This window comes from Plodia interpunctella, chromosome 22 (genome assembly GCF_027563975.2).
Source record: "Plodia interpunctella isolate USDA-ARS_2022_Savannah chromosome 22, ilPloInte3.2, whole genome shotgun sequence".
Lineage (NCBI taxonomy): Eukaryota > Metazoa > Arthropoda > Insecta > Lepidoptera > Pyralidae > Plodia > Plodia interpunctella.
In genome coordinates, this window is record NC_071315.1 from 2326444 (window position 1) to 2351908 (window position 25465).

Sequence of the window (25465 nt, forward strand, 5' to 3'; positions counted from 1 at the left end):
GTACTGTCAAAAGTGAATGAAATTAGTCATAGGATGACGTTAATGTAGAGGGCTGCCATTGTGCAAAATACTATTTCCGGTAGAAATGCTGTTTTCAGTAGAAAGTGCAAGTGTCCAATGAAAAAACAAAACGCACCAAATAACCTTCACATGTCATAGGAATGTCAAACAGATGTTTGTTATCAGCCGTGCTGATACGATTGCGGCCGCTCTGTACTTTGCTGACCGCACTTTCTCCGAGAACCATGGAGCCGAAAGTAAATTTGAGACAGGACCCAGCTTTCCAGAAACTCCAAGAATACTATAACTCAAATGCCGACAAAATAAATATTCAACAATTGTTCCAGCAGGATCCGGAGCGTTTTAGCAAATTCAGGTATTTGAAGTTTTTTTTATACATTTATATCAAACAAATTAAAATGAGAACGTAAAACGGGAATTTAAATGATAAAGGCATACGTTTGTGGGAAGCAGTCTGGTCTGTTTATTTTAATTACACAAAGTTGCGTTATCTAATTGGAAAGTCCTACAAAGGTCGTTTACGCGGTGCGGCGCCTCTTATTTATTTTACTAGATGTTGCCCGCGGCATCGCCCGCGTTAATTTTCCACGGGAACAGTTATTTTCCGTCGTGAAAGTTATGTCCTTCATCATATTTCAACCTACATGTAAGCAAAATTTAAAAAAAATTGGTTGAATTCATAGAGCCTGAAGAAGTAACAAACAAACTTTTACTTTCCCATTTATAATATTAGTTGGGAATTATTAGAGAGAATATGACAAGTATGCTTACTTATCATACTTGTTTACTTTATATACTTTCTAAACTAGTTACTCGTAAATAACAGAAGTTATTTACGAGTATCTATCACGCCGTTAATTGTTCACACTGTTATTTATGAGTAACTAGTTTAGAAAGTATATAAAAGTAGGAAAGTGGACCCTGGGCTCCGACGTTCAATGGCTGAGGAAGGAACCGGGAATAAGCTCAGATAAGAGTGAGAGTTATAACAGAGTATGTTGTAACAATATGATAAGAAACTTGCCATAAGTGTCACAAAGTGCCTACTTAATTATCATTAATTAGTAAGTAGTACATATCTAAGTCGATAATTAAAAATTTACGATTGCTATATTACATAATGTTATCAATCAATACATTTAATACAACAGTAGAAAAAAAATCTGTACATTGAATATATATAAACAAAATTAGGCGTTTATTAGAGTTAATTAGAGTCATAGTAATAGAGAAAGAATTTGAAAAAAAATTGGTCTGTTTGTCTGTTTGTACATGCTCATCTCCAGAAATATTGGACATATTTAAATGAAAGTTTTTTGTTATATAGCTTAATAGCTAATAGGCTGGTATAGGCTTAATAGCCTGGGCAACATATAGGGTATAAATGATTTTGAACACCGTAGATAAAAGAAATATTGGTGAACACAATTGTGAGACAATCTACAAAGTTTCAATGCAATCAAAAAAGGCAGCCGCCTTTTTACAGCAGTGGGACATCAGCAAGTGGGGATGTATCTAAATCATAATGTCATGCTATGTGTGATAATTAATTTTGTATTGATTATACTATGTAACTAATTAGTGCAATAAAGAACAATTGTTATTGTATTGTATATTTTTCATCAGCCTTCGCATCCCAACACCGAATGATGGGGAGATCCTCCTGGACTACTCCAAGAACCGTGTGGACGACACGACCCTCGCGTTGCTCCTCAACCTGGCCAAGAGCCGCAACGTGGAGCAGGCCAGAGATGCCATGTTTAATGGTATGTTGAGATAATTTATACTCATTAATGTGTCAATACATAATTTAAAATCTGCTGTATTCGTAACTTTGAACATCACTTTGCATGAGACATTTGACGCGCAAAGTATCGTTCTTTCCTATTCAAGTGAGATCGAAGATGTGCTATTTCACTCGGAACAATGGTAATAAAGTGAGAAAGAGCGACATGTTGCGTGTCAAATGTTCCCTAGTGTATTCGTGGCTTAAAGATGAACTGTGTGTTCTCTTATATATTATGTCGAAATATTTTATGCCAAAAAGGACAAAATAAATTATGTGAAAAAAAGGGACTCCGCCCATGGCATATATTGCTTTAAGCGTCTACCTAATGTAACGTATCTTACCACTTATGTAAATAGGTTTTTTATTACATTGAATACTTGTCTATTTTTAAACCCTGACGCAAAAGGGCAAAAGGAGGAGGTTATAGCCGTTCCAAATAGTTTAACGTGTCTATCAGTGTATGTGTCTGTGGCATCTTAGCTCCGAAACGGATGAACCGATTTTTGTTTAGTTTTTTTTTTGTGTCATAAATCATTTTATCTTTTCCATGATGAGCCATGTTTCATGAAAATCTGTTCAGCCGTTCAAAAGTTGTAGCGAAATGAATATAGAAAGTCGGGGTTTTTTTAATTTATTGATTTTAACATTGTATAAAGCATGTAAAATAAAAATAAAAATTATATTTAAGTAAAATTCAATAAAAGATATACATCGATTGAATTTCCTTCAGGTGACAAGATTAACTTCACGGAAGACCGAGCAGTGCTCCACATCGCACTCCGCAACCGCCAGAATCGTCCCATCCTTGTCAACGGGAAGAATGTCACGCCCGATGTGAACGCTGTACTCGATCATATAAAGGAGTTTTCCGGACAGGTCATCAGTGGACAGTGGAAGGGGTAAGGCCGGTATTCCTCTCATCCATAAAGACAGAAAAAATCTATATCAAATCTTTCGTTTCGCTCATACCAGTAAGAGAAAAGTGTAGTATAATATGTATCTTACGTAGTATATATGTACCTATCTTGCCTCTATGTATGACACGCTGGAAATATCAAATAAATATAGGTTTAAGTGAGTGTTAAAGTTGGTAAAGGACAATCGGAACATGGATATAAGACTTTAGATTAATCATAGGTAGAAGCGCGAATACTGTCTAAAACTATATATATAAAACTCTTGCGTCTGATTTTCATCAGCTTATTCTTCATTTAAATTAAATAATTTGTATTGTTGTAAAAACATGTTTAAGAAAAGAAAATTATTAATTCAAATCATTTATTCAGAAATTAAGCATTACAGGCACTTTTTCACGTCATATTCTAAATTAAATGATATTTACCAAAGCTACAAACTACTAGCATTTCAGATCTGAGAAGAAATGCGGCAAGAAACTAATTCAAACAGTATTGGTAGCTATCATGCCAGAAGGGCTTACCATTTTCTAAATATAAATTTATGTATATTTTTTATCAGTATCGGTGAAGCTAAATTATGGCTTGTAAAAAAACAAATTGCCTACAGATACACAGGCAAAACTATAACGGACGTGGTCAACATCGGTATCGGCGGATCTGACCTCGGCCCGCTGATGGTCACCGAAGCGCTCAAACCTTACGCCAACCATCTGAAGGTAGACATACCTATATATCATCTGCAGTAGATATTTATTTCTTTATTTTATTTTATTTATAACACACTAGCAGCTCATTAATCTGATGCGTGCGTGTCATGAAGTTTGGAGATATATATATACTCTGTTTTTTCTTACGCACTATGCACAGGGGCGTGGCGCCATCTATTTTATAAAGCACTATTGTTTATCATACTTTTGAACCTAATCCTGAGGATATCACGTACGTTCGGGATAAAAAGTACCCTATGTGTTAATCTAACTTATCAGCTACCTTAATACCAAATTTCATTCAAATTGGGCCAGCCGTTTGAGAGTGAAGAAGTAACAAATACACAAACTTTCGACTTTATATATTAATATCTGTTTGTCCGCGGCTTCGGCCGTTTAAATGCGCTCGGGAACAGTTTTTCTTCGTATTAAAATGAGATAGTTGAAATAAAATATCCGTAGCGTATTTAAATTACACACAGCGCCATCTAGTGTTTTTATTGCAAAGTTTATTTTATTCGCTTTTAGCGACACCTATAATAGAATACAGGTTTTTCGCAAATCCCACATGAACGATAGATTTATCCGTGATAAAAGGTACCCTATTACCTTCTCCATACTCTTAATTGTATATATGTGAAGTTTCAAGAAGATTGGTTGAGTATATAACACGGGATGGTAACAAATAAACTTATTTGCCTTTTGACTCGGAATGCGCACGCATGTGCGCGCATGCTACAAAATAAGGCTGTTATTCTTTGTTTTCCCTTTCTATTTCATAAGTAGTGTCTATGGAAGAAAAAGAGACAATAAACTGTTCTTTAATTTGAAAGCATAATTGACATTTAGACGCTTCTGTAAGTTTTTTTTAAATATCTTGTTTAATCAGGACCAATCCCATGAAGTTTCAACAATTAAATTTGCGTGAAAAAAATACAATAATTATATTTTTTTTTCGAAATTCCGCCATGATTGTTCGCGTGCGAAAGTAGTGTAAAGTGAAACGCAATCTCTCTCTTTCGAGTGAAAGGGCCATTTATAATGTTGGGATTGGGATAATTTCTTTCTTCACAGGTCCACTTTGTGTCCAACATCGACGGGACACATTTAGCTGAGGTGCTGAAGCGCTTGAACCCCGAGACGGCTTTGTTCATCATCGCGTCCAAAACGTTCACCACCCAGGAGACCATCACCAACGCAACCTCGGCCAAGAGCTGGTTCCTCCAGGCGGCCAATGATGTAAGAAACCTTGAACAAATTAATTCTCGTTATATCCCTATGTTAATTTTATTTTTATTTTCTATTAATCTTAATTTTTTTTTTGTATTTCCATGTTGAATAGAGTATAGGTACTTTTATTTTTGTGTTAAGTTTCCATCGTTCGCCAAAACGATGATTTTCTTATTGTCAATTTATTCTGATCTTATTATTGTCAATATCTCAGGTTCTAATTCTAAGAAACGTATCGCGATCAAACCTATACCAGATTTTATGTTAAACTATCCACAATACAACTGTAAAAACCGCATCAAATTCCATTTAGGAGTTTTGCGTGACAAACATACAGATAGACAGAAATTATAAAAATAAAATGTTTTCGCTTCTATTAGTCCTATGAAGACGCCCATAAATATTTTTCTTCAATATCTCCTATGTACAGACATGCCCACTTACGATTTTATTATCACTATATAGTATAAAACAAAGTATCTTTCTGCTGTCTGTCCCTATTTATGCTTAGATCTTTAAAACTACACAACGGATCTTGATGCGTTTTTTTTTTAATAAATAGGAAGGAAGATACCAGAGGAAAGTTTAGGTTTATAATTTATTAAGGTTTTACCCGAGCGAAGCCGGCACGGGCCGCTAGTATGTATATAGATTTTTGCACAATATTTAAGTGAAACATAACTAGTAGGTAATACTGACTTCGAGAAAATGATATTATTGTCGCAGCCGTCGGCGGTGGCGAAACACTTCGTAGCGTTGTCCACGAATGCTGAAAAAGTGACCGCTTTCGGGATCGACGCTAAGAACATGTTCGGTTTCTGGGACTGGGTAGGGGGCAGGTGAGTGCGCTGAATTTGTTTGTCCATACTAATCCCAACTAATAATATAAATGCGAAGTAAGTTTGTTTGTTACCTCTTCACGCTCTTATCTATTCACCCAATCTTGTTGAAATTTTGCATACATTTAGTTTGATGTATAGAAGGATATAGAGTACATTTTATCGTCGAAAAATAAAATTTACGCGGGCGAAACCGCGAGCAATAGCTAATATTATAGAAAGAGAAAAGATTTGTAATTTTGTTTGTAATTAATAAACTCCAAAAAATACTGATACGGCAAAAAATTTGTAATAATCAAAATCTGACATATAAATGGTGACGTCACGTGTGATTTTGTGTCTGTATCATCAGGTACTCCCTGTGGTCGGCCATCGGTCTGTCCATCTCCCTGTACATCGGGTTCGATAACTTCGAGAAGCTTCTAGAGGGAGCCAGCTTCATGGACAATCACTTTACCACCGCGCCGCTGGAGAAGAATGTAAGTATATACCTGTGAAGACACAGAAGCACTTCATACTATACCATTTATATAGATGCGCCCTGGGGATCGTTCCCATGGGAATTTCGGGATAAAAAGTACCCTACATATTCCAGGTTATATTTCTACCCATGTACCAAATTTCATAACAATCCGTCCAGTAGATTTTGCATGAAAGAGTAACAAACGTACATACACACATACATCCTCATAAATGTTAGTATGGAATAGGATAATAGGATATCCATACGATTGTTACAGCAGACAGACGTACTTAATTTAATTTTGTTTATTCACAACTTGATGTTTAAATGCCGATAACAAATCTTCATACTTATATTGATCTAAAATTTGTTAACTAACATTATGTAATTTGTATACAAACAAAGTGCAAATAGAAAAAAAAGGACTGCAAACATGTAGAATTCTAAACATCTAGCACGTTACATGCAGCCCACATATAAACTAAACACCATTAATTAATTTTATATTTTCCATTCCAAAAGTTACAACCCTTGATTTAGACCACCCCCCCCCCTACCTCTCAGCCTCCGTTCGAAATTCGACTATAGTACCTATAGCAAATATTTATTCGACTAGGTATAGTTAATAAGATCGGTCTTCGGCTGCTAGATTACTATGGAATAGAAAGTAAGAAATAAAATTGTCTTTACATTATCAGGCCCCGGTACTCCTGGCGCTGCTCGGCGTGTGGTACTCCAACTTCTACGGCGCTGAGACGCACGCCTTGTTGCCGTACGATCAGTATTTACACAGGTATGTGTTGGAACCAGTAGATGTCCCACCTTAATGTATATATAATATAAAACATCTTATTACAACCCAACGGTCAACATGTGTCGCCAATATAATGACGTTCTCGCCAGACGCAGACATTTTGAGTTTGACATTTTGCGTTTGAACTTGGCCCAGTTTCGCAGAGCCGTTAAGCGTGAACTGACTCTGTGATTTGTTTAATTTATTTTGCATTATATTAACACGTTTGTCTAGTACAATATTCCCTTTAAATTTTGCTTTTCTCTTCTTTGTTTATTATGTGCTTTATATATATATGTTTGCATTTTTGTCTGAACTGTCTATGTACACTGTTTTTTTATTATTGTAGTGTATCTCACACCGCTCACACACCATAGAATTTATAAAATGTACTGTTTATACTACAATTTGTTATGTGTACTTAAATAAATAAATAAACCTGTATTATGGTCGCAATCTGAAATTGAAAAAGTAAAAATGTCAACTTTACTTGTCTTTCATCTGTGCTTAGATAAGGTTTAGGTAAATTTTTTTTGTATCGCTTTCAAGAATAATAAATATAATTTTGTGTCACTCGGCCAAGTTTTCATTCAGCCGATTCTTTTCTAACAGTATGTTCTGTCTCTCTCTCTCTCTCATCTGTACCTGGGCTGACTTGATTGCAGCTTCCGATGGAGCCACGCGCCACGAGATTTGGAACCGGCTGTGTCTATGGTTTGCGCAATAGCACATTTTGAAATGACATGAATACATATTGGAATGATGACAACAAAACAACGACTAAAAGACGTACGAATTTTTGTGCAATATCCTGATAATTTGTTTCACAGTCGGTGTTCTATTTTTCACGTTCCAGATTCGCCGCGTACTTCCAACAAGGCGACATGGAGAGTAATGGCAAGTATGTGACGCGTTCCGGGGCCCAAGTCGACTACAGCACCGGCCCCATCGTGTGGGGCGAACCCGGCACCAACGGACAGCATGCGTTCTACCAACTGATCCACCAGGGCACCAGGTGATGCATTAAATATATATAATAAACTGTTGAACCGATTTCGATGAAATTTGGATTAGATTTAGTTGAAAGTACGAGGTCAAACTTAAATATAAATAAATAAATATATTAGGACAAATCACACAGATTGAGCTAGCCCCAAAGTAAGTTCGAGACTTGTGTTATGGGATACTAGCTCAACGATACTATATTTTATAACAAATAAAATAAATAAATAGATAAACATCTAATACCTGGAAGACCCGGGCCAATCAGAAAAAGATCATTTTCCATCATGACCCGACCGGGGATCGAACCCGAGAGGTCCCCTCTCGGTTCAGAGGCAAGAACTTGACCACTGGGCCCACGAGGCTTTGTTGCTTTAAAAAAATCAAACCTTACAGTGCTGTAATAGGGGGTGAAATTTTGATGAAATTTGGATTAGATTTAATTAAAAGTACGAGGTCAAACTTAGCTGTGTTGCGTTAAAAGATCAAACCCTAAAGTGCTGTAATAGGGGGTGAAATTTTGATGAAATTTGGATTAGATTTAATTAAAAGTACGAGATCAAACTTAGCTGTGTTGCGTTAAAAGATCAAACCCTAAAGTGCTGTAATAGGGGTTAAAGTATAAAAAACACACATACTGTGCAATGGCTAGTATTAAGTCAACGCGAAAATCTGTCTGTCACGCTCTCATGACTGAACCGCTGGACCGCTTTTGGTAAAATTTGGATGATATGGTTAAAAGTTCGACGTTAATATAGGCTACTTTCTTTATAAAAACATCAACCCCTAAAGAGCTGTAATAGGGGGGTGAAAGTTTATATGAAAAACACGCAAAAAGTGAACGAAACTGATATCAAACGTACTTTTTTACCATTACAATACAAATATAATGATAAAGATTGGTTGTCAAATACTCAGTGTTGCCAGCTAACAGGAGACAGCGTCCTCTACCTTACCGCCATCTATTGGCAAGTAAACACACTAAAACGAAAACCTTAAAACATTAATTTCACCCCCCAGACTGATCCCCTGCGATTTCATAGCGCCAGCACGCACGCACAACCCCATCTCCGGCGGGGTCCACCACAAGATTCTACTCGCCAACTTCTTGGCTCAGACCGAAGCGCTTATGAAAGGCAAGACTAGTGACGAGGTGAGGTTTCTTTCTTTATATTAATAGGTACTGTGACGCCGCGAAGTCCGGGGGTCTACCACAAGATTCTGCTTGCTAATTTCCTGGCTCAGACCGGGGCGCTTATCAAAATATGAAAAGCAAGATGAATGAGGTGAAGATTATCTTTCTCTCTGTTAACACACAGCGCCATCTAGCATTCTCTCTCGTTAAATAGAATGCATGCAATAAATTAATAGTTGATTTGTAAGTAGGTAATAGATAAACCGAGGGATGTCGCTAGGTACTTAATCATTTACCTTTATGCCAGCTCCACACTGTCGCCGTAATCAAACGGTGTGGACGATTCGACGGATTCGACGACAGTGTGGAGCTGGCATTAGATGGTGCTGACTTTTGATTTTATTTTACTTTTCAACGCACGTCAGTGTCAAAACCTATGGAAAACAACTGAGCTTAAACGTGCTGCGTCGTCGCAACGGAGCATAACTTCAATAGGGCCGCACACTTAATGACATTTAATACATGAGTTACAATTATGGTCGTCCAAATCAAAAGGACCATATGGCGCCCGGCACTTACGCCATTATTGCCGTTGTTTTGTATTGGAACAACGGCAATAAAGACCCAAGTGCCAGCCGCCATAAAGTCCCTTTTGATTTGGACGGTTAATTTTTTTTTATAACATATGATCAACATATAATTTGATTTGACTTTAGGCTAAGGCTGAATTAGAGAAGTCAGGTATGTCAGCGGACGCGGTTAGCAAAATCCTGCCGCACAAGGTGTTCAAGGGAAACCGTCCTACGAACTCCATCGTCGTCAAACAGGTCACCCCCTTCACGCTCGGAGCTCTCATTGGTAAGCTACCTATCAGAAAATTATCACTACCACTACTCCACGCCGTATGAACATTGCGTGATTTGTATGAGTGCTTTTATTTAGCGCAAAATTTAAAGTTCGGTGATCTTTTCCGCGGTAGTGTGGAACCGGCATAAAACAAAGTTCTCTGCCGCGTCTGTCTGTTCGCGATAAACTAGAGAAATTACCGGACGGATTTTTATACGGTTTTCACCAATACGTTAGTGTGATTTAATATGTTTCTCGAGCGGAGCCGGGACGGACCGCAAATTTTTTCATAATTCAATCGTCGAGGAGCTGAAATAAGAGATGAAGATTTGTATGAAAACCTATAACAAGCAGTGCATATAATCTGTATTGGAGATTTGCGCACTTGTGATTTTTTGACGTTTTGTGATACACGCGTACATTGACGGCTTTCTTATCGCGCTTCACTTATTTTTTTATTGTGAATCGATTGAATTACGTTTTGTATTTCCAGCAATGTACGAACAAAAAATCTTCACCCAAGGCGTGATCTGGGACATCAATTCCTTCGACCAATGGGGCGTCGAGCTCGGCAAGCAGTTGGCCAAGGCGATAGAACCTGAATTGCAGGACAATAACCCTGTTTCCAGCCATGATGCGTCGACTAACGGCCTCATCAACTTCTTGAAGGCAAACTTCTAGGTTGTATGTCATTTCTTTCTTAAGTCTAACATTATGAAACAAAACGTAGATTATGTGTGTCATAGAGCATTCTACGTTGTTTGTATTTTTTAAAAAAAGAACCGATTTCGCTGCTTTTTTTTTTAAACGCAACAGACGTTTTGTTTTTTTTTTTGTAAATTAAGGACGACTCCTAGCCGTTTTTATTGTTACCTATGTAATGAAATAAAAAAAATACATCAATATTATGCGATATATTTATGTAATGCATTGAAGTAAATAAATTGTATGTAATTTGTACTATGTATTGTACTTAGTTGCTTAGTAGTTGCTCTCTGTATGCGTTATTTGTGTTATGAGCTTGAATCAAATATTACTATTGTCTTTATGTGTAACTTTCTAAGTGAATCTATAAAACGAACATCACAAAACGATCTTAAACTTTTAAATCTTAATTTTTGAAGTCACAAAAATATTTTATTCATATCATTTATTGCTTTTTACATTGTACAGTAGGGTATAGGTAATTTAACAACTAGGCCCCTTAGTTACTACGAATCTAATACAATGTAAAACCTGTCGGGCATCGCAAATTAAAAAAAAAATTGGTTATGATAAAGCTTCGCTATATTTATATCTATATACGATACGAAGTGATAAGATGTGGTACTTTGGGTAAGATACGTTATGCGAAGATTTAAGTTAATCTATACTATTATTATAGAGGTAAGCGTTTTTAAGTTTGTATGTTTGAGGCGGGTAATCTCCGAAACTACCGATTACTATAGACTATATTTTATCTCATAATTCCCACAGGATGGAAGCCCCGGGCAACATCTACTAATAAATATTTCTAAAAATTTGTCGTCAGTCGCGTCCATTGTAACGAATACAAAAATCTTACGAGCAAGTGTTACCTATAACTTCACCATCCGTCTCTTTCTCTCATATCTGCATATTCCCGGTTTCGTGCGGGGTTATGAAGCCGCGAATCCAGGTGTATGCGTAAGAGAAAGTCTAAACAATTTTTGAAGATTTGCCTGTGATTTTACAACCGGCCGTCTAAACCCTCCTTGGGAATGCTATTGTTGCCTAGGCTGCGTGTCCCTTAGTCGCCTCGTACGACAACCACGGGAGTGGTCCTATTCTCGAGAACTACTGGCCAAATCTAGATCTATCTTACCACTTCGTATGTACATATTTATGTATTTTCTAAAAGCTGTATAATATTGGTAAAGGTTTATATAATATGATTCTCATGTTGTGGTTGTATGCTAGATTATGTCGAAATCAATGTTAAAAGTTTATAGGTTTTATTATATGTTACATTTACGAAATAAAATTAATATATAATTTTTGGGAATGTTTATATTTTTCACAATTTTTAAGCGTAATTAAATTTTAATAATGACATGAAAAATTTTATCAAAAATAAGGTACACGAGCGGGAATCGAACCCACACCCCTGACTAACCGATCTTAACGAAACTACGTATTTAAAATAGTAAAAAAAACACATTATGCACTGTATTTTTGTCAAATTGCCCAAAAAAATAATCAATTTTCTCAGTCCTGTTTTAGCAAAATGATTATGATTAAATATGAATATAGTCTAAAGATTTCAAAATTGTTTTTTTACTACCAATATTTTTTGCCATTGCAACATTATTTTTATTTATTATTATTAGGACCAAGATGCTACAATAATGAAGCCAAGGTACTAAAATGACCTGATGAAATGCCTCAGTACCATATAGAATGCTCAAGATAGGTGGACTGACTGTCCTCTATGTTGGCAACACTGGTGTTTATGAGTGTTGCCAGTCTAGAGGAGACAGCGCCCTCATTTATTCTATACCTACTCTACGTGTACGTTGGCTTAATATATTATTGACAGTACAATGTTTTTTTTATAGAAAAGAGATTCCATACGAAGGCAAAGCTAGCAGATTACCACTTTCTCTAACCCGATGGGTATTATTATAGTGCGCGTACCGCGGGGCTAGCACAAGTTTTTGCGAGAACGACATCGTCTCGCCAATATCGCCATCGACGAAATTTAATATGGAGAATGAACAGCGCCTCTGGTGTACGTACGGGGTAGGTACTATAATTTTCCATATAAATTTCGTTGATAAGTTTACATTCTCGCAAACGTTCGTACTATCTCCACTGCATATAATTCACGTCATAAAAATCAAACATAGAAAATTTCCAAGAACTTTGGATTAATCTATGCTGCAGTCCTTATTAATAACAGGTTTAGTCTTAAAAAAAACTATCGATAGTCGAAATTCAGTTCTTTAGGATATCAATGGTACTATCGATAGCTTACAATGAATGCGATTTATAACCGTCAATAGTTTGCGTTTTATTATCTACAGTATTATGCCTTGATAACAGCTCAGCAATCGATACTATCAATAATTAAGAAACTCGATAACGTAGACTATCAATGCATAATACTGTAGATAATACTGCAAGACAGTAGTAACAATTGTATTGCTTCATTGTACTCTATCAATACTATCGATATCTCGACTTTTGGCGAACTATCGACAGTCCATCGTTAATAGCCTATCGAGCTACGTATCACTAGTTATAGTAATCATGTTATTTGGGTTTCCTCCCCCGGCCTCCCATTTTCGCCTTTTTATTGGCTGCATTTTTTTTTTCTTCCTCTGCCTTTCGTTTGGGGTTTGGCGTTGTGGACACCTGTGGAAAAACATGTTTTTACAAAAATGTAATTTTTGACACAAGCTTTGATTGTTGTCAGAGAGCATCTTGTTGCGTTCGACGCGTGACAATAATCATGTCCGTGATAATGGAAAACTATAAATACTTCGACTGATTATAATGCCGGCTCCACATTATCTCGGAAAAAAAATGCGCCAAACTTTGACTGATTCGGCATACATTGCTGGTTTTTCACAGCGGTAAATAAAAGCACACATACAAACTACGAAATGTTCACGTATTCGCGCCGGCGATCGACGATAGTGTGGAGCTGGGCATAAAAGTAATTTAACTTGATCTTTATAGATTATCTTTTTAGTATAGTATAAAACAACATCGCCCATTGTCTCTGTTTCTAAGCTTTCGTCTTTTGAATCATGCAACGATTTAGATACAGTTTTAGCTGTTGTTTAGACAATTAACAAGGTTTAGGTAGGACATACAAAACAGCGTATCAGATTGTGCAATGGGTCCAGACTCTAGTAAATAAAATAAATTGACTAAAACATGATGGTGGTATTAGTATGCGGCTAGAGAGGACCTAAAACACTTACTTTGAAGAATCCATCGAGTCTGCCTTGAGTGGTCCCAGTTCTGGCCTTCATCAGTTTCTTCGCCCCGTTCCTGACTCGCTCCTCATTGAACTGTTTGTCTCCGCACAGGAATTTCACTAGGCCTTCCTCATCTGGATCTGTCCATTTCAGCTGAAATTGATATTATTTTTTAATTTTGTGTGTGATGCATGTTGTTTAGTGTTATTTAGTAGTACATTGATGCCAAAAAAATTTGCAAATACAAATGATTTAATCGAAATATGATTCAAATTGTAAAGAACTAATGTTTGGCTATGCCATCTATAACTCCGCTTCCACCTGGTCCCAGCATAAAGGGCAAGCTAATGAAATTTATTTCTTTTTGGCTGATATTAAAAATAATAAATTAGATAAACGATAATAAATTTTAATAAATAAGTATGAACTTCTTGGAATAGTTGCTGTGTCGACAAACTCAGCTAATCATATTACTCAAGACCAATAAGGCAATTTAATTTTTATATTGTGAAATACCATATAGATAGAGTTTTCAGTAGTTTATCTAGACACAGTCGACAATTTTCAGTTCCAAAAATTGGCCTGTTCATATTTTCTATTGTTCGGAGAGATGTACTTTTAAGTGTCAATGTTTATCCACGCAGAAGCTAACTTAGAGTCAGAGAACAATGATACACAGGCAGACAAACCTCAATTTGACCGGGATCTGTAACCTCCGGCTCCAAGAACAGCTTCCTGGCCTGTTCATAGTCCCAGTTGTCGGGTGGAGGGTACTTATTGGTGTCGATATTCCGCAGCAGCTCGTCCAGCGAGCGGTGGCGGCGCAGCAGCTCCACGGCGCGCTTGGGCCCGACGCCGCGGATCGAGCCGCAGTAGTCGCAGCCCAGCAAGATGCACAGGTCTATGAACTGGGTGACCATATGCAAAAATATTATTTTCAAAAATAAGTTACAAATTCAATTAAATACATGCTTGAGTATTTAAAAAAAAAACATAATTTCTTGTAACAGTGGGGTATGTTGATTAGGTAAGAGTACCTGCTACTCTCTAATGAAAATACTGCACGTCGGCGTGAGACGTAAATAGATCATGGTCTCGATAGTTCAGTGGTCAAGAGCTCTGTCCCGGATAGACAGGGGCGGGGGTTTATTCTCATTATTATTTTCAAAAATATGCAAAAAGTTTTAGTAAAGAGATTTTCACAGAAATGTTACAAATGTCATTTTTGACACAAGCTTGCCATCGAGTTGAATGCAACAAGATATATTTGTTTATAACTTGAGTTACTAGATGGAACCTGCCAGGGCCTAAGAGCAAGATATCCTGAATTCACAAATTATGACAATGTCCAAATGAAAAATCATGTAACCTCTTTGTACTCCAACTCCAAGCCTTTCAGCACATTATCCAGGTGGAACTCCTGGACGGGTATCTTCCTAGCTTCGGAGAAAGTCAGATGCCGCAGCAGAACATTTGCTCCAAATGTCAGGGCATCCATATCCTCAGTGGCTGTGGCAAACACCTTACCAGCTTTTACCTGAAATATAAATATTTATTTATCTATTACCTTATAGGTTGATGCAATAACGATTTCTAAACTGCAATAACAATTTCTGAACAGTCAATTGTTTTAACACAGGAGGAGAAAATGGAAAAAAAGGCCTGACCTCTACCCAGCAATGTGACACTAGATGGGTCAAAATGAAAAGATTTAAAATACTATTACACAACTTAAAAGTTATTTTTTACATCCAGATTTTACAGCAGTGAATGCAACCCATGTACATAATAAAAAGTTCTGACCAGTGCTGCACACTGTGCCTCAGCCTCGCACGGAGCCTCCACAACAGGAATGCCCATCAGCTTGAGGAGTTGCCGGGCTTCTTCTCCGTGTTGTTTCGTCACCTTCACCAGGCGACGGTTGAACTTCTCTATCTGAGTTTGATCTCCTTAAAAATAAATGTTCCCATATGAGTCTAGATCATATCTTTCTCGTCCACCATTGCATGTTTCCAGTTTGCATTAGGGGCTGTGATGTTAACATGGTCAGCATAAAATATACAACCTTAAAATTTTTAAGATTTTCATTTCATGCATTTCAATTTCTGACGTCAAATATCCCTAGGAATTCTATTGTAGTCTATCAGTTGCCTAGGCTATGTGTACCTTAGTGGTGTTTTGTGTGTTCCAATCACATTAACTAAACATTTCAGGCTAAATGCTCATCACTTTTCTGAGCTCCTGATATAATAGTTATGCAAGAAACGTAAAAATCACAAGAGGCCTAACTGCGGAAAATAGTCCACAAGGGAAGTAAGAAGTAAAGTGAAAAATCAACTACAAATAATAATGTTGGAAACAGATTAATTTTTGCATATATCAACGATGATGTGCGCACATCTCCCTAGAGACGTAACTTGAGATGGGACATATTCACATCATGGGTCGATATCAAGCTACCATTTATACATAGGCACATAGGTACCAAAGCTTTCACAAGTAACTACCTGCTTCTGTAGCTTTCTGCAACTCTTTCTCGGCCTCCTCCCGCCTCTCAGCTCTCTTGTTGAGCTGGTGCGACTTCAGTTCAGGAGGCTTGCCATCAAATACATAAACAGGTTTTATACCATTTTCAACTAGTCTTATTGTACGGTAGAACGTCCCCATTAAATGGGAAGTAGTCTCTCCATCTACTGATGTGAGTTGAGCTCCTGAAAATACATTTATTGATTTATAAGAGATATTGGAACAAATCATAACCTATGAATACTTGAAACCAAATTATTGACTCACCTTCGCTTCTTACAGCGATTAAAAACTGATACAAGCTCATAGATGCGTCAATAGCAATTTTCCGACCTGAAAAATAAAATGCAGAATGTAAAATGATGACTAGGTACCTAACTTTTTCCATCCCATCACAAATTTCCAAATGATACAAATTTACCAAAGTAGTTTTTAATCTCCATTTCCTTGACTGCATGAGGTGCGATATCTGCTATTAACTTCGATAAACCTAAAATACCCATCCTATTTTGATATACAAAATAAGTAATTGGTTTTCAATGATTTAATTTTCTTTCTTTCGTATTTTCTTCTTTTCAGCGGTTGGCGGCAAAATTTTGACGTTTTACTTGCAATTTGCAATTGACATTGACATTTACCTTTATAAATGGAAGTTGCCAGTGCTCTCCCGGCAGGATAGAAATAGAATATATACCATTTATCTTCTCTCTTGCAAAACTTTCCGTAACATATACAATTACCTACACCCCGCGGTATTACCAATGTAATGTAATGTAAAGTTTTTTTAATTATTAATTTAAAAAACTTAAGTTTCTATGCACAGTAGCGCCGTCTACTTTATTCATAAAGCGACATTGACTCTCAGACTTTTTGACTAAATCCTATGGGAATCGCATACTTTCGGGATAAAAATTATATATAATAATATAAAATATATTCATAGGGTACTTTTTATACAATTTCTACGGGAACGCAAGCTTACGCAGCTAGTGCAAATAATAATATGAACGTAAGAAGTGTATATAAACGTATTTTTGCTCTTTTGGTAACTTAAATTCATCATCATAGTGAAATTACGTCATTCTTTTGGGCACGAGGCGCTTGTTTTTTGTTCTAGTAACTTGATTGACAGACTCAGACTCCCAGTCAGGTGAAGGTCGACAATTTAATTGTGTTTTGTTGCCACATAGTACTTTATAACACAATTTAAATATATCACTCGAATACTAATCGAGTTATATTATTTTAGTTATTCATAAAAAATATCTCACTTTACAGTATTTTATTACCAGAAAAATATAAAATATAGGTGCTAAAAATGAATATATTTTATCTTTTAAAAACAAAAGTTAAGTAAGTCCGCACAGTAAGGTACTGTTGTACGAAGTACTTACTAAATCCACGGTTCAAACATATGAACCTTAGATATGTGACTGAGTTACCTCGAGTAGGTACTTTCTCGATTCAAATGTCACAATAAACTTCTCGAGTTCGATACGACCACGCGACGACTCGATCGAGCTAGTCGCATCACTAGCTGTAACTAGCTTGAGGTCAAAGAATATAAAAAATCGCCAGCCAGATTGATAATTTTATTTGTATCTACCTACCTACAACGTTCAATTACGTAATTATGTAGTAAAGAGTAAAGTGCATACCTACTATTTGCAAAGTAATGTTCTGTGATAGCTGTGTCTAAAATAATCTTTTGCTCTTGAATAAAGTTGTGATTGTGACTGCTGGTGATAAGGATATTAAAACTATTTGAGAATTTCATCATTCACTGTGTAATTTTAATAAAAACTACAATGGGGGGCTTTTTAAGTATTAACATGGAAGAAAACTTTAAAAAGAACCAGGAGTTTATTCAAACAATTAATAAAATAAAAGTAAGATTTCATGTTTTAATATTTTATATTATTTATTGTATTAGGTTAGTGCCACATTAGTATTTAAAATTGTGGTCCTCCAGCGCGCTCTATATCCGTGAACCTTCTAAAAAGGATATATAATAATGATGTAACTATAACATTAAAATATAAATTCATTGATCATTTACTTATTATTTTCAGATGGAAAGGCAAATTCAGCTGCAATTTCAAATACAAGAGCGTCAGATGGCGATGCAGATTGCTAGAAATAGAGATTTATGTTTTTGGATAACTGCATTTTATGTTACCGCCGGAACAGGCCTTATAACCGGGTAAGATATTGTAAATATAAGTTTTGTTTATGAGTTAAAATAATATTTTATTTGTAAAAAATAAATATGTATATTAAACTTAAAAATAAATTACATTATCTAGGTATAAAAATATTCATTGTAAAGTCAATCTGGCGGGAGTTGCCTTATTTTTTATTATATAAATTGATGATAAATTGCCAGATTCAGTGACTTATTCAAGTATCTATTTTAATTATTCAAGATTACGCTAATACCAATAAAAATGATATAATACAATGAAATGAGGTTCCTACATAAATCGAGTATTTTTACATTTCAGATTTAGAAGAACGAAAAAGCCATTTTTATTGGTACCCTTAGTACCTCTGACTTTTGTCACATTGTACCATTGGGACCTTGCTTATGGAAATAAAATTCACAGAATTAGAAGTGAGTATTTCAATATTGATTCTATTAACATATTATTTAAATTATAATATAGGTTCCTACATATGTTTATAATTTGTGACGTAAAAATATGAATGAAGCCATGGCTCCAGCAACTTTCAAGGGCTACACAACTAGTTGACCGTGACTTTTGGTGCTAATTATATTGTCAACCTATGTAGGTATGTGACATGAAAGGTGACATGTATGATACTTATATTGTGATTGCACAACATTCGCACATATATTTAATAATTTACCATTACTGTTTATTTTAATCGCATATTTATTATTCAATATTTTAGTGGAAGCCGAACATATTATGACGCATGAAGCTGATACACTAGAATGGCCATGTGGATTGCCAAGTCCATCATCGGTAGATTTGGGTCGTTTGTATGAAGAAGAAAAGAAAAAAATCCATCCACCACTGATATAAAATATAGTATATATACTACATAATTATGTAAAGTGTGCCTTTGTTGTTTATTAAGAGAATCAAAAACGAAAGTAGAGAGTACTACTTACAAACAGTATTAATTAATTTTCAACCATCTAAATTAGCAATGAAAGCGCACACTTATAATGTACTTAGTACTTTCAATTTACAGGTTTTTAAATATTGTTAATGTTGAAGTGTTCAAATAACTTGCTCTTTTTTCTAGATAAATAAGATAAATTTATTATTATAGTCTAAATGTTCTTATTATCTTTGTTCTTAAATGTACCTAATTACTTACCTACTTAGATTCAAAGTTCTCAAGGAGAAGAAAATGTTGTTCGAATAAAAGATTAAGTATTTTTACTAACTTTATCCTTATGGTGTCATGGTTTTTAATAGTCAACCAAGACATATAATTTGTAAGAAATACGGCGCTAATTTTAGTAAGAATAAGGAAGTATAAATTAATCGCACAGTACTAATGGGAATCCTTGTGATATCGAATTTAAGTTCTTCAATGTATATGTTTTAAAATGATCATTTTAAAACAAATACATTATTTTATTTTATAATTTTAAGTACGTAAACTTAAAATTGTAGGCAAATGCATACATCCATTATTTATATTAGGTACGTCAATGGTTCAAGATTAAATGTTTATAATTATGTTTTTATGACACTCGTTACGCGCAGCTAATACATGTAAAGTGCAGCGCAAGCGCCGGCCTGGATGCACCGCGTGACGACAGTCGCCTACACGTGCCGCCGAGTCAGCGCAACGTGCCTTCAAATCCGGGAATTGCGCGACACATCGCGCAATACTCACTTTTGGTTCTAACATCGACCATTAGACTTCATTTTAGTTTTATGTTGTAATTTTATTTCATTTAATAAATTAGTTAAATAAATTTTGGTTTTTTTTAAAGTCTTCGGCTGCAGTAAACTTAACTGGCGCAGTCGGTAGGATCTCGAGTCAGTTCGTGCGCGACAAGATTTCCGCTATATCCCGGTTCGAGTCCCGCGTGACTGACTGGCATTCCAGCCCTCATCGAGATCGTCGAATCTACGGAATCTGCAGCCCGGAGGTGTATCCGAACATTGATACAGCAGAAAAACCAAGATATGTATATGTGAGTACTTTAGAATCATTCTAGAGTTGCTTTCCTTTATTTTCCTGTATAATTTAATTTATCCAAGATTTTCCATCCGAGGCAATCGAGGACCCTTAGTAATAGTAGGAGTAGAGATATTGACCTCCATAGAAATTTAAATTTAAACGAAAGTAGTGATAGTTTTAATTCGTTAATTAACATGGCACAACTAGATGATATTTGGAAGGCCCTTCGACTGGTGCCTGAATTTGATGGTAACCCAAATGTTTTAACGAGATTCATTGGCTTATGTGATCAGTTAGTAGAACAATTTATTTCATCAGATAATGCCCTTATAAATGCGGCCTTAATTAACGGGATCTTAAATAAAGTGACTGGGTCTGCCGCTCGCCTTATAAATTCTAATGGTGTACCAGATAACTGGCAAGGTATCCGCAACGCTCTGATCAATAATTTTGCTGACCAGAGAGATGAAACCTCACTTTATAATGATCTTGCACTCCTGACTCAGGGCTCATGCACCCCGCAAGAATTTTTTGAAAAATGTCAAAATCTTTATAGCACTATTATGACTTACGTTAGCTTACATGAAACTATTCAGACTACCGTACAATCTAAACGCGAATTGTATAAGAAACTTACTTTACAGTCATATTTGCGCGGTCTAAGAGATCCGTTAGGATCGCGTATAAGATGCATGAGGCCTGAAACCATAGAGAAGGCGCTTGAATTTGTTCACGAGGAAATGAACACCTTGTATCTGCAACAGCGAAATGAAGGCAAAACTCACCATATGCTTCTTAGTAAAAATAATTCAGGTTATACACCACCGCAACAAATTTCGCATAATAAGCCGTTTACTTTTAATATGCCTGGGCCCTCTCGCCCACAGCCACAACCTATGCAATTTGCACCCCGTGCACCTATAATGTGGAAACCTAATTTTAGTGCTCCTAGTAATCAAAATATTCAATATCGCGGACCTTCACGCACTCAGCAGATATTTGGTGCTCCACCTCCTAATTATAATCCTCGCAGCAATGTCTTCGCTCTACCCCAACGACCCCAAAATGCGAATAACGCACCGCGACCTATGAGTGGTGTTAGCCACTTTGCGCCTAAACCACTACCCCCATCTGGACATGACTGGAGGAGGTTTGGTAATCCACCACCCTCCAACTATTTCAAAACTCGTGAAATGAATGTTAACGAGTGCTACGACTATCAGTACGATCCCTATAATGACTCATACGATAACCAACCCTATTTCGTGACCAACCCTGACTTAGACTATTACGAGCAAACAGACAACCCTTATGATAATAATGAAGAAACCTACCCCTCTTACTATGAACCCCGTGAGATCGCTGAAAATTCGTGTGGCAATGACCAGCAGGATTTTCACAAAGGCAGTCCTTCAGACAAACAAAAATAGAAGTTAATCTACTGACTCAGCGACAGCTCCCGTACATAAGTATATCTGACCCACCATTAAAATTTCTTATAGACACAGGAGCTAATCAATCTTTTATTAGTCCTGAGAGTGTAGAGAAATATTACCCTAACATACCCTTGACATATGACCCTTTAGAAATTTCTAACGTACATGCAACCACTCGCAGTGACTATTCAGTTACATTACCATGCTTCCCTGAAATTAAAGACAGTGGCGAAATTACCTTATTTCTTTACAGATTTCACGATTATTTTGACGGTTTGATAGGATTGGATCTACTCGATAAATGGGAATCTAATATCGATCTAAAAACGAAAACACTTAATACAAAGAATTCAATTACTCCCATACATATGTATAATTCGCGAAACTGTAACTGGTACGAAGATATTATCCCAGCTAACTCGTCAAAATTAGTTAAAGTCCCAATTAACACATGTGACGGCGAAGTAATAATTCCTGAACAAACTATATCAAATTGCTTAGTACATGAATGCGTTACTATTGTAAAAAAAAATCGCGGTATAATAGAGATCAGTAATCCTACTAATAATGATCTAATATTTTCAATGCATATGCCGATTAACGCAGAGGCTTTCAATATAAATAGCATAGGCAATGGACAATTAAACTCTTCACGAGTGGAACAAGTCCTTTCTCGTTTACGTACCGACCATCTTAATGATGAGGAACGTATTAATTTACAGAATCTTTGTTCTCGTTATGCGGATGTCTTTTATATAGAGGGTGAGCCTCTCACATTTACGAATAAGATAAAACATCACATCCGTACTACTGACGAAGTGCCTATTTACACGAAAACCTATAGGTACCCTTTTATCCATAGGCAAGAGGTACAACAGCAAATCGGAAAGATGTTAGAACAGGGTATAATCCGTCCATCAGAATCCGCATGGAGCTCTCCGATTTGGGTAGTGCCCAAAAAAACGGATGCCTCCGGCAAAACCAAGTGGCGTATAGTAGTGGATTTTAGAAAACTAAATGAAAAAACTATTGATGATAAGTACCCCATCCCAAACATCACGGATGTGTTGGATAAGCTTGGTAACTGCCACTACTTCACAACCTTGGATTTAGCAAGCGGATTCTATCAGGTAGAAATGAGCCCTGAAGATGTCCCTAAAACAGCGTTCAACGTAGAGCATGGGCATTTTGAATTTTTGCGTATGCCCATGGGGTTGAAAAATTCACCCTCTACGTTCCAACGTGTCATGGACAATGTGCTCAGAGACCTGCAAAACACCATTTGCTTGGTTTATTTGGATGACATAATCGTCTTTAGCACATCACTTCAGGAGCACATGGTGAACCTGGAAAAAGTATTTGCCAGATTAAGGGAATCCAACTTTAAAATTCAGATGGATAAGTCTGAATTTTTAAAATTGGAAACATCTTACCTTGGTCATATCATTGGCAAAGACGGTATCAAGCCTAATCCCGACAAAATCGAGGCTATCCAGAAATTCCCAATACCCAAGACAGCAACAGAAATCAAACGTTTTCTTGGTCTGCTTGGCTATTATAGAAAATTTATCCCCGATTTTGCCCGGATTACTAAGCCCATGACACAGTGTCTTAAGAAAGGTTCCAAAATTGCTCTTAACAACCCTGACTACATAAATTGCTTTGAACGTTGTAAGATTCTTCTTACCAACGATCCAATACTACAATATCCCGATTTCAACAGGGAGTTTGTTCTCACTACAGACGCATCCAATCTGGCTATAGGTGCAGTCTTATCTCAAGGCCCTATAGGTTCAGATAAGCCTATTGCCTACGCTTCAAGAACACTGAACGATAGTGAGACAAACTATAGTACTATTGAAAAGGAGTTGTTAGCGATTGTTTGGGCTACCAAATATTTCCGCCCATACTTATTTGGTAGAAAGTTTAAAATCGTGACTGACCACAAGCCCCTCCAATGGGTAATGAGTCTAAAGGAACCTAATGCTAGATTGACTAGGTGGCGGTTAAAGTTAAGCGAATATAACTTTACCGTTATCTATAAGCAGGGTAAAACTAATCTTAATGCAGATGCTCTGTCCCGTGTGGAAATCCACAATGAGGAGATTAGTTCAATAGCCGTGCAACCGTCAGAAAGATGTCCATCCTTATCTCGATCCACCACAGTTACAGCACATACGAGTGCAGAGCACCCTATTTTAGAAATTCCGATCACAGATGACCCTCTCAACAAATTTCACAGACAAATATGTTTAATGGTAGTCGGCGACATAAAAAGACGCCCCGCTATTAGCAAACCATTTGAATCTCATATTAAAACAACTATACAGTTATCAGAGTCCAATCTTGAAATAGACACTATCAATGCAATTAAAGAATACGTCAACCCCAAAGTACGTACAGGCATTATTATTATTCCCCCCTTAGCTATGTACAAAATTATCCCAATTATACAAGAAAATTTTAAAAGCTCAGCTATGGACCTTGTCTTAACCAAGGTAGAAGTAGAGAACATTAAGGAATACTTGCAACAACAAAATATAATTAGAAATTATCATGAAGGAAAAACTAACCATCGTGGCACCAACGAGTGCTATCTAGCACTGTCACGAAAGTATTTTTGGCCCAAAATGAAGGAACACATATCAAAATACATAAATGAATGCAATATCTGCGGAATGGCAAAATATGACCGCAACCCCATAAAGCAACGGTTTGCTATAGTACCACCCCCGTCTAAACCTTTTGAAACACTACATATTGATCTGTTCACTATTGAAAACGAAAAATATTTAACTTTGGTTGACGCATTCTCTAAATACGCACAAGCATACCATCTCCGAGACGGAACGGCCCTAAGTGTAGTACAAGCCCTCATCAAATTCTTTACACACCATGGCGTCCCTATAACTATAATTTCTGACCAAGGTCCTGAATTTACGAACCAGATGTTCTCGGAATTTACTAAACTTCACAAAATTGAACACCATAAAGCCTTGGCTCACAATCCTAATAGTAATGCAATAGTTGAACGGTTTCATTCTACCATCCTTGAGCATCTCCGAATTCTCAAATTAGAGCAACGCAATGAACCCGCTATAAATCTTATGCCATATGCTGTGCTAGCATACAACAGTTCCATACACAGTTTCACGAAATGTAGGCCCCTCGACGTTATTACAGGTCATTTCGACCCACGTGACCCGGTTAGCATAGATATGAATGAACATCTTCTCCAACAGTATATCTTAGATCACAAACATCGTATGAACAAAGTATATAACATGCTGAACGATACTTCACTTCATAATCGCACCCAACTTACTGAGGCTAGGAACAAAGACAGACAACCTGAAAAAGAATACACCCCTGACCAGCAAGTATTCGTTCGTAACCCCGTAGCTAGTAGGCAAAAATTAGCACCCCGGTTCACACAAGATGTAGTTTTGGCAGACTTGCCTATACATATTTACACAAAAAGGAAAAAGGGACCCATTGCTAAAGCACGTCTCAAGCGAACACCTAAAATAAACCCGTTGTTACAGGATCCTCCTGACCATCATCCTTCATCTGACCATGGCACAAGACGTGACGCTTAATACCCTCGACAATGGACCAGGTATCCTACCTTTCAAACTTGGACC

The 25465-nt window shown here is 36.6% G+C and overlaps 4 protein-coding genes across 4 annotated transcripts; 3 read left to right on the forward strand and 1 right to left on the reverse strand.

Annotated features, from left to right (window-relative positions):
• Positions 1-172: 172 nt before the first annotated feature.
• On the forward strand, positions 173-11759 carry Pgi (Phosphoglucose isomerase). The gene is made up of 12 exons (XM_053762047.2): positions 173-376; positions 1648-1787; positions 2541-2709; positions 3335-3443; positions 4509-4673; positions 5391-5503; positions 5856-5982; positions 6665-6759; positions 7616-7774; positions 8782-8914; positions 9613-9754; positions 10236-11759. Exons 1-12 carry the CDS (start codon positions 246-248, stop codon positions 10421-10423), a joined length of 1671 nt encoding a protein of 556 aa, XP_053618022.2. The 5' UTR covers positions 173-245; the 3' UTR covers positions 10424-11759.
• Fen1 (Flap endonuclease 1) lies at positions 11753-16834 on the reverse strand. The gene is made up of 8 exons (XM_053762049.1): positions 16637-16834; positions 16483-16548; positions 16197-16400; positions 15493-15638; positions 15059-15226; positions 14379-14597; positions 13693-13842; positions 11753-13117 (listed from the first exon to the last, which is right to left on the reverse strand). Exons 1-8 carry the CDS (start codon positions 16716-16718, stop codon positions 13016-13018), a joined length of 1137 nt encoding a protein of 378 aa, XP_053618024.1. The 5' UTR covers positions 16719-16834; the 3' UTR covers positions 11753-13015.
• Positions 16835-17754: 920 nt separating this feature from the next.
• LOC128679752 (uncharacterized protein) lies at positions 17755-19948 on the forward strand. The gene is made up of 4 exons (XM_053762172.2): positions 17755-18104; positions 18288-18418; positions 18720-18829; positions 19132-19948. The coding sequence occupies exons 1-4, from the start codon at positions 18024-18026 to the stop codon at positions 19263-19265; spliced, it is 456 nt and encodes a 151-aa protein (XP_053618147.1). The 5' UTR covers positions 17755-18023; the 3' UTR covers positions 19266-19948.
• Positions 19949-21308: 1360 nt separating this feature from the next.
• Positions 21309-21815, forward strand: LOC128679814 (uncharacterized). The gene has a single exon (XM_053762271.1). It carries the CDS (start codon positions 21309-21311, stop codon positions 21813-21815), a length of 507 nt encoding a protein of 168 aa, XP_053618246.1.
• The last annotated feature ends 3650 nt before the right edge of the window (positions 21816-25465 follow it).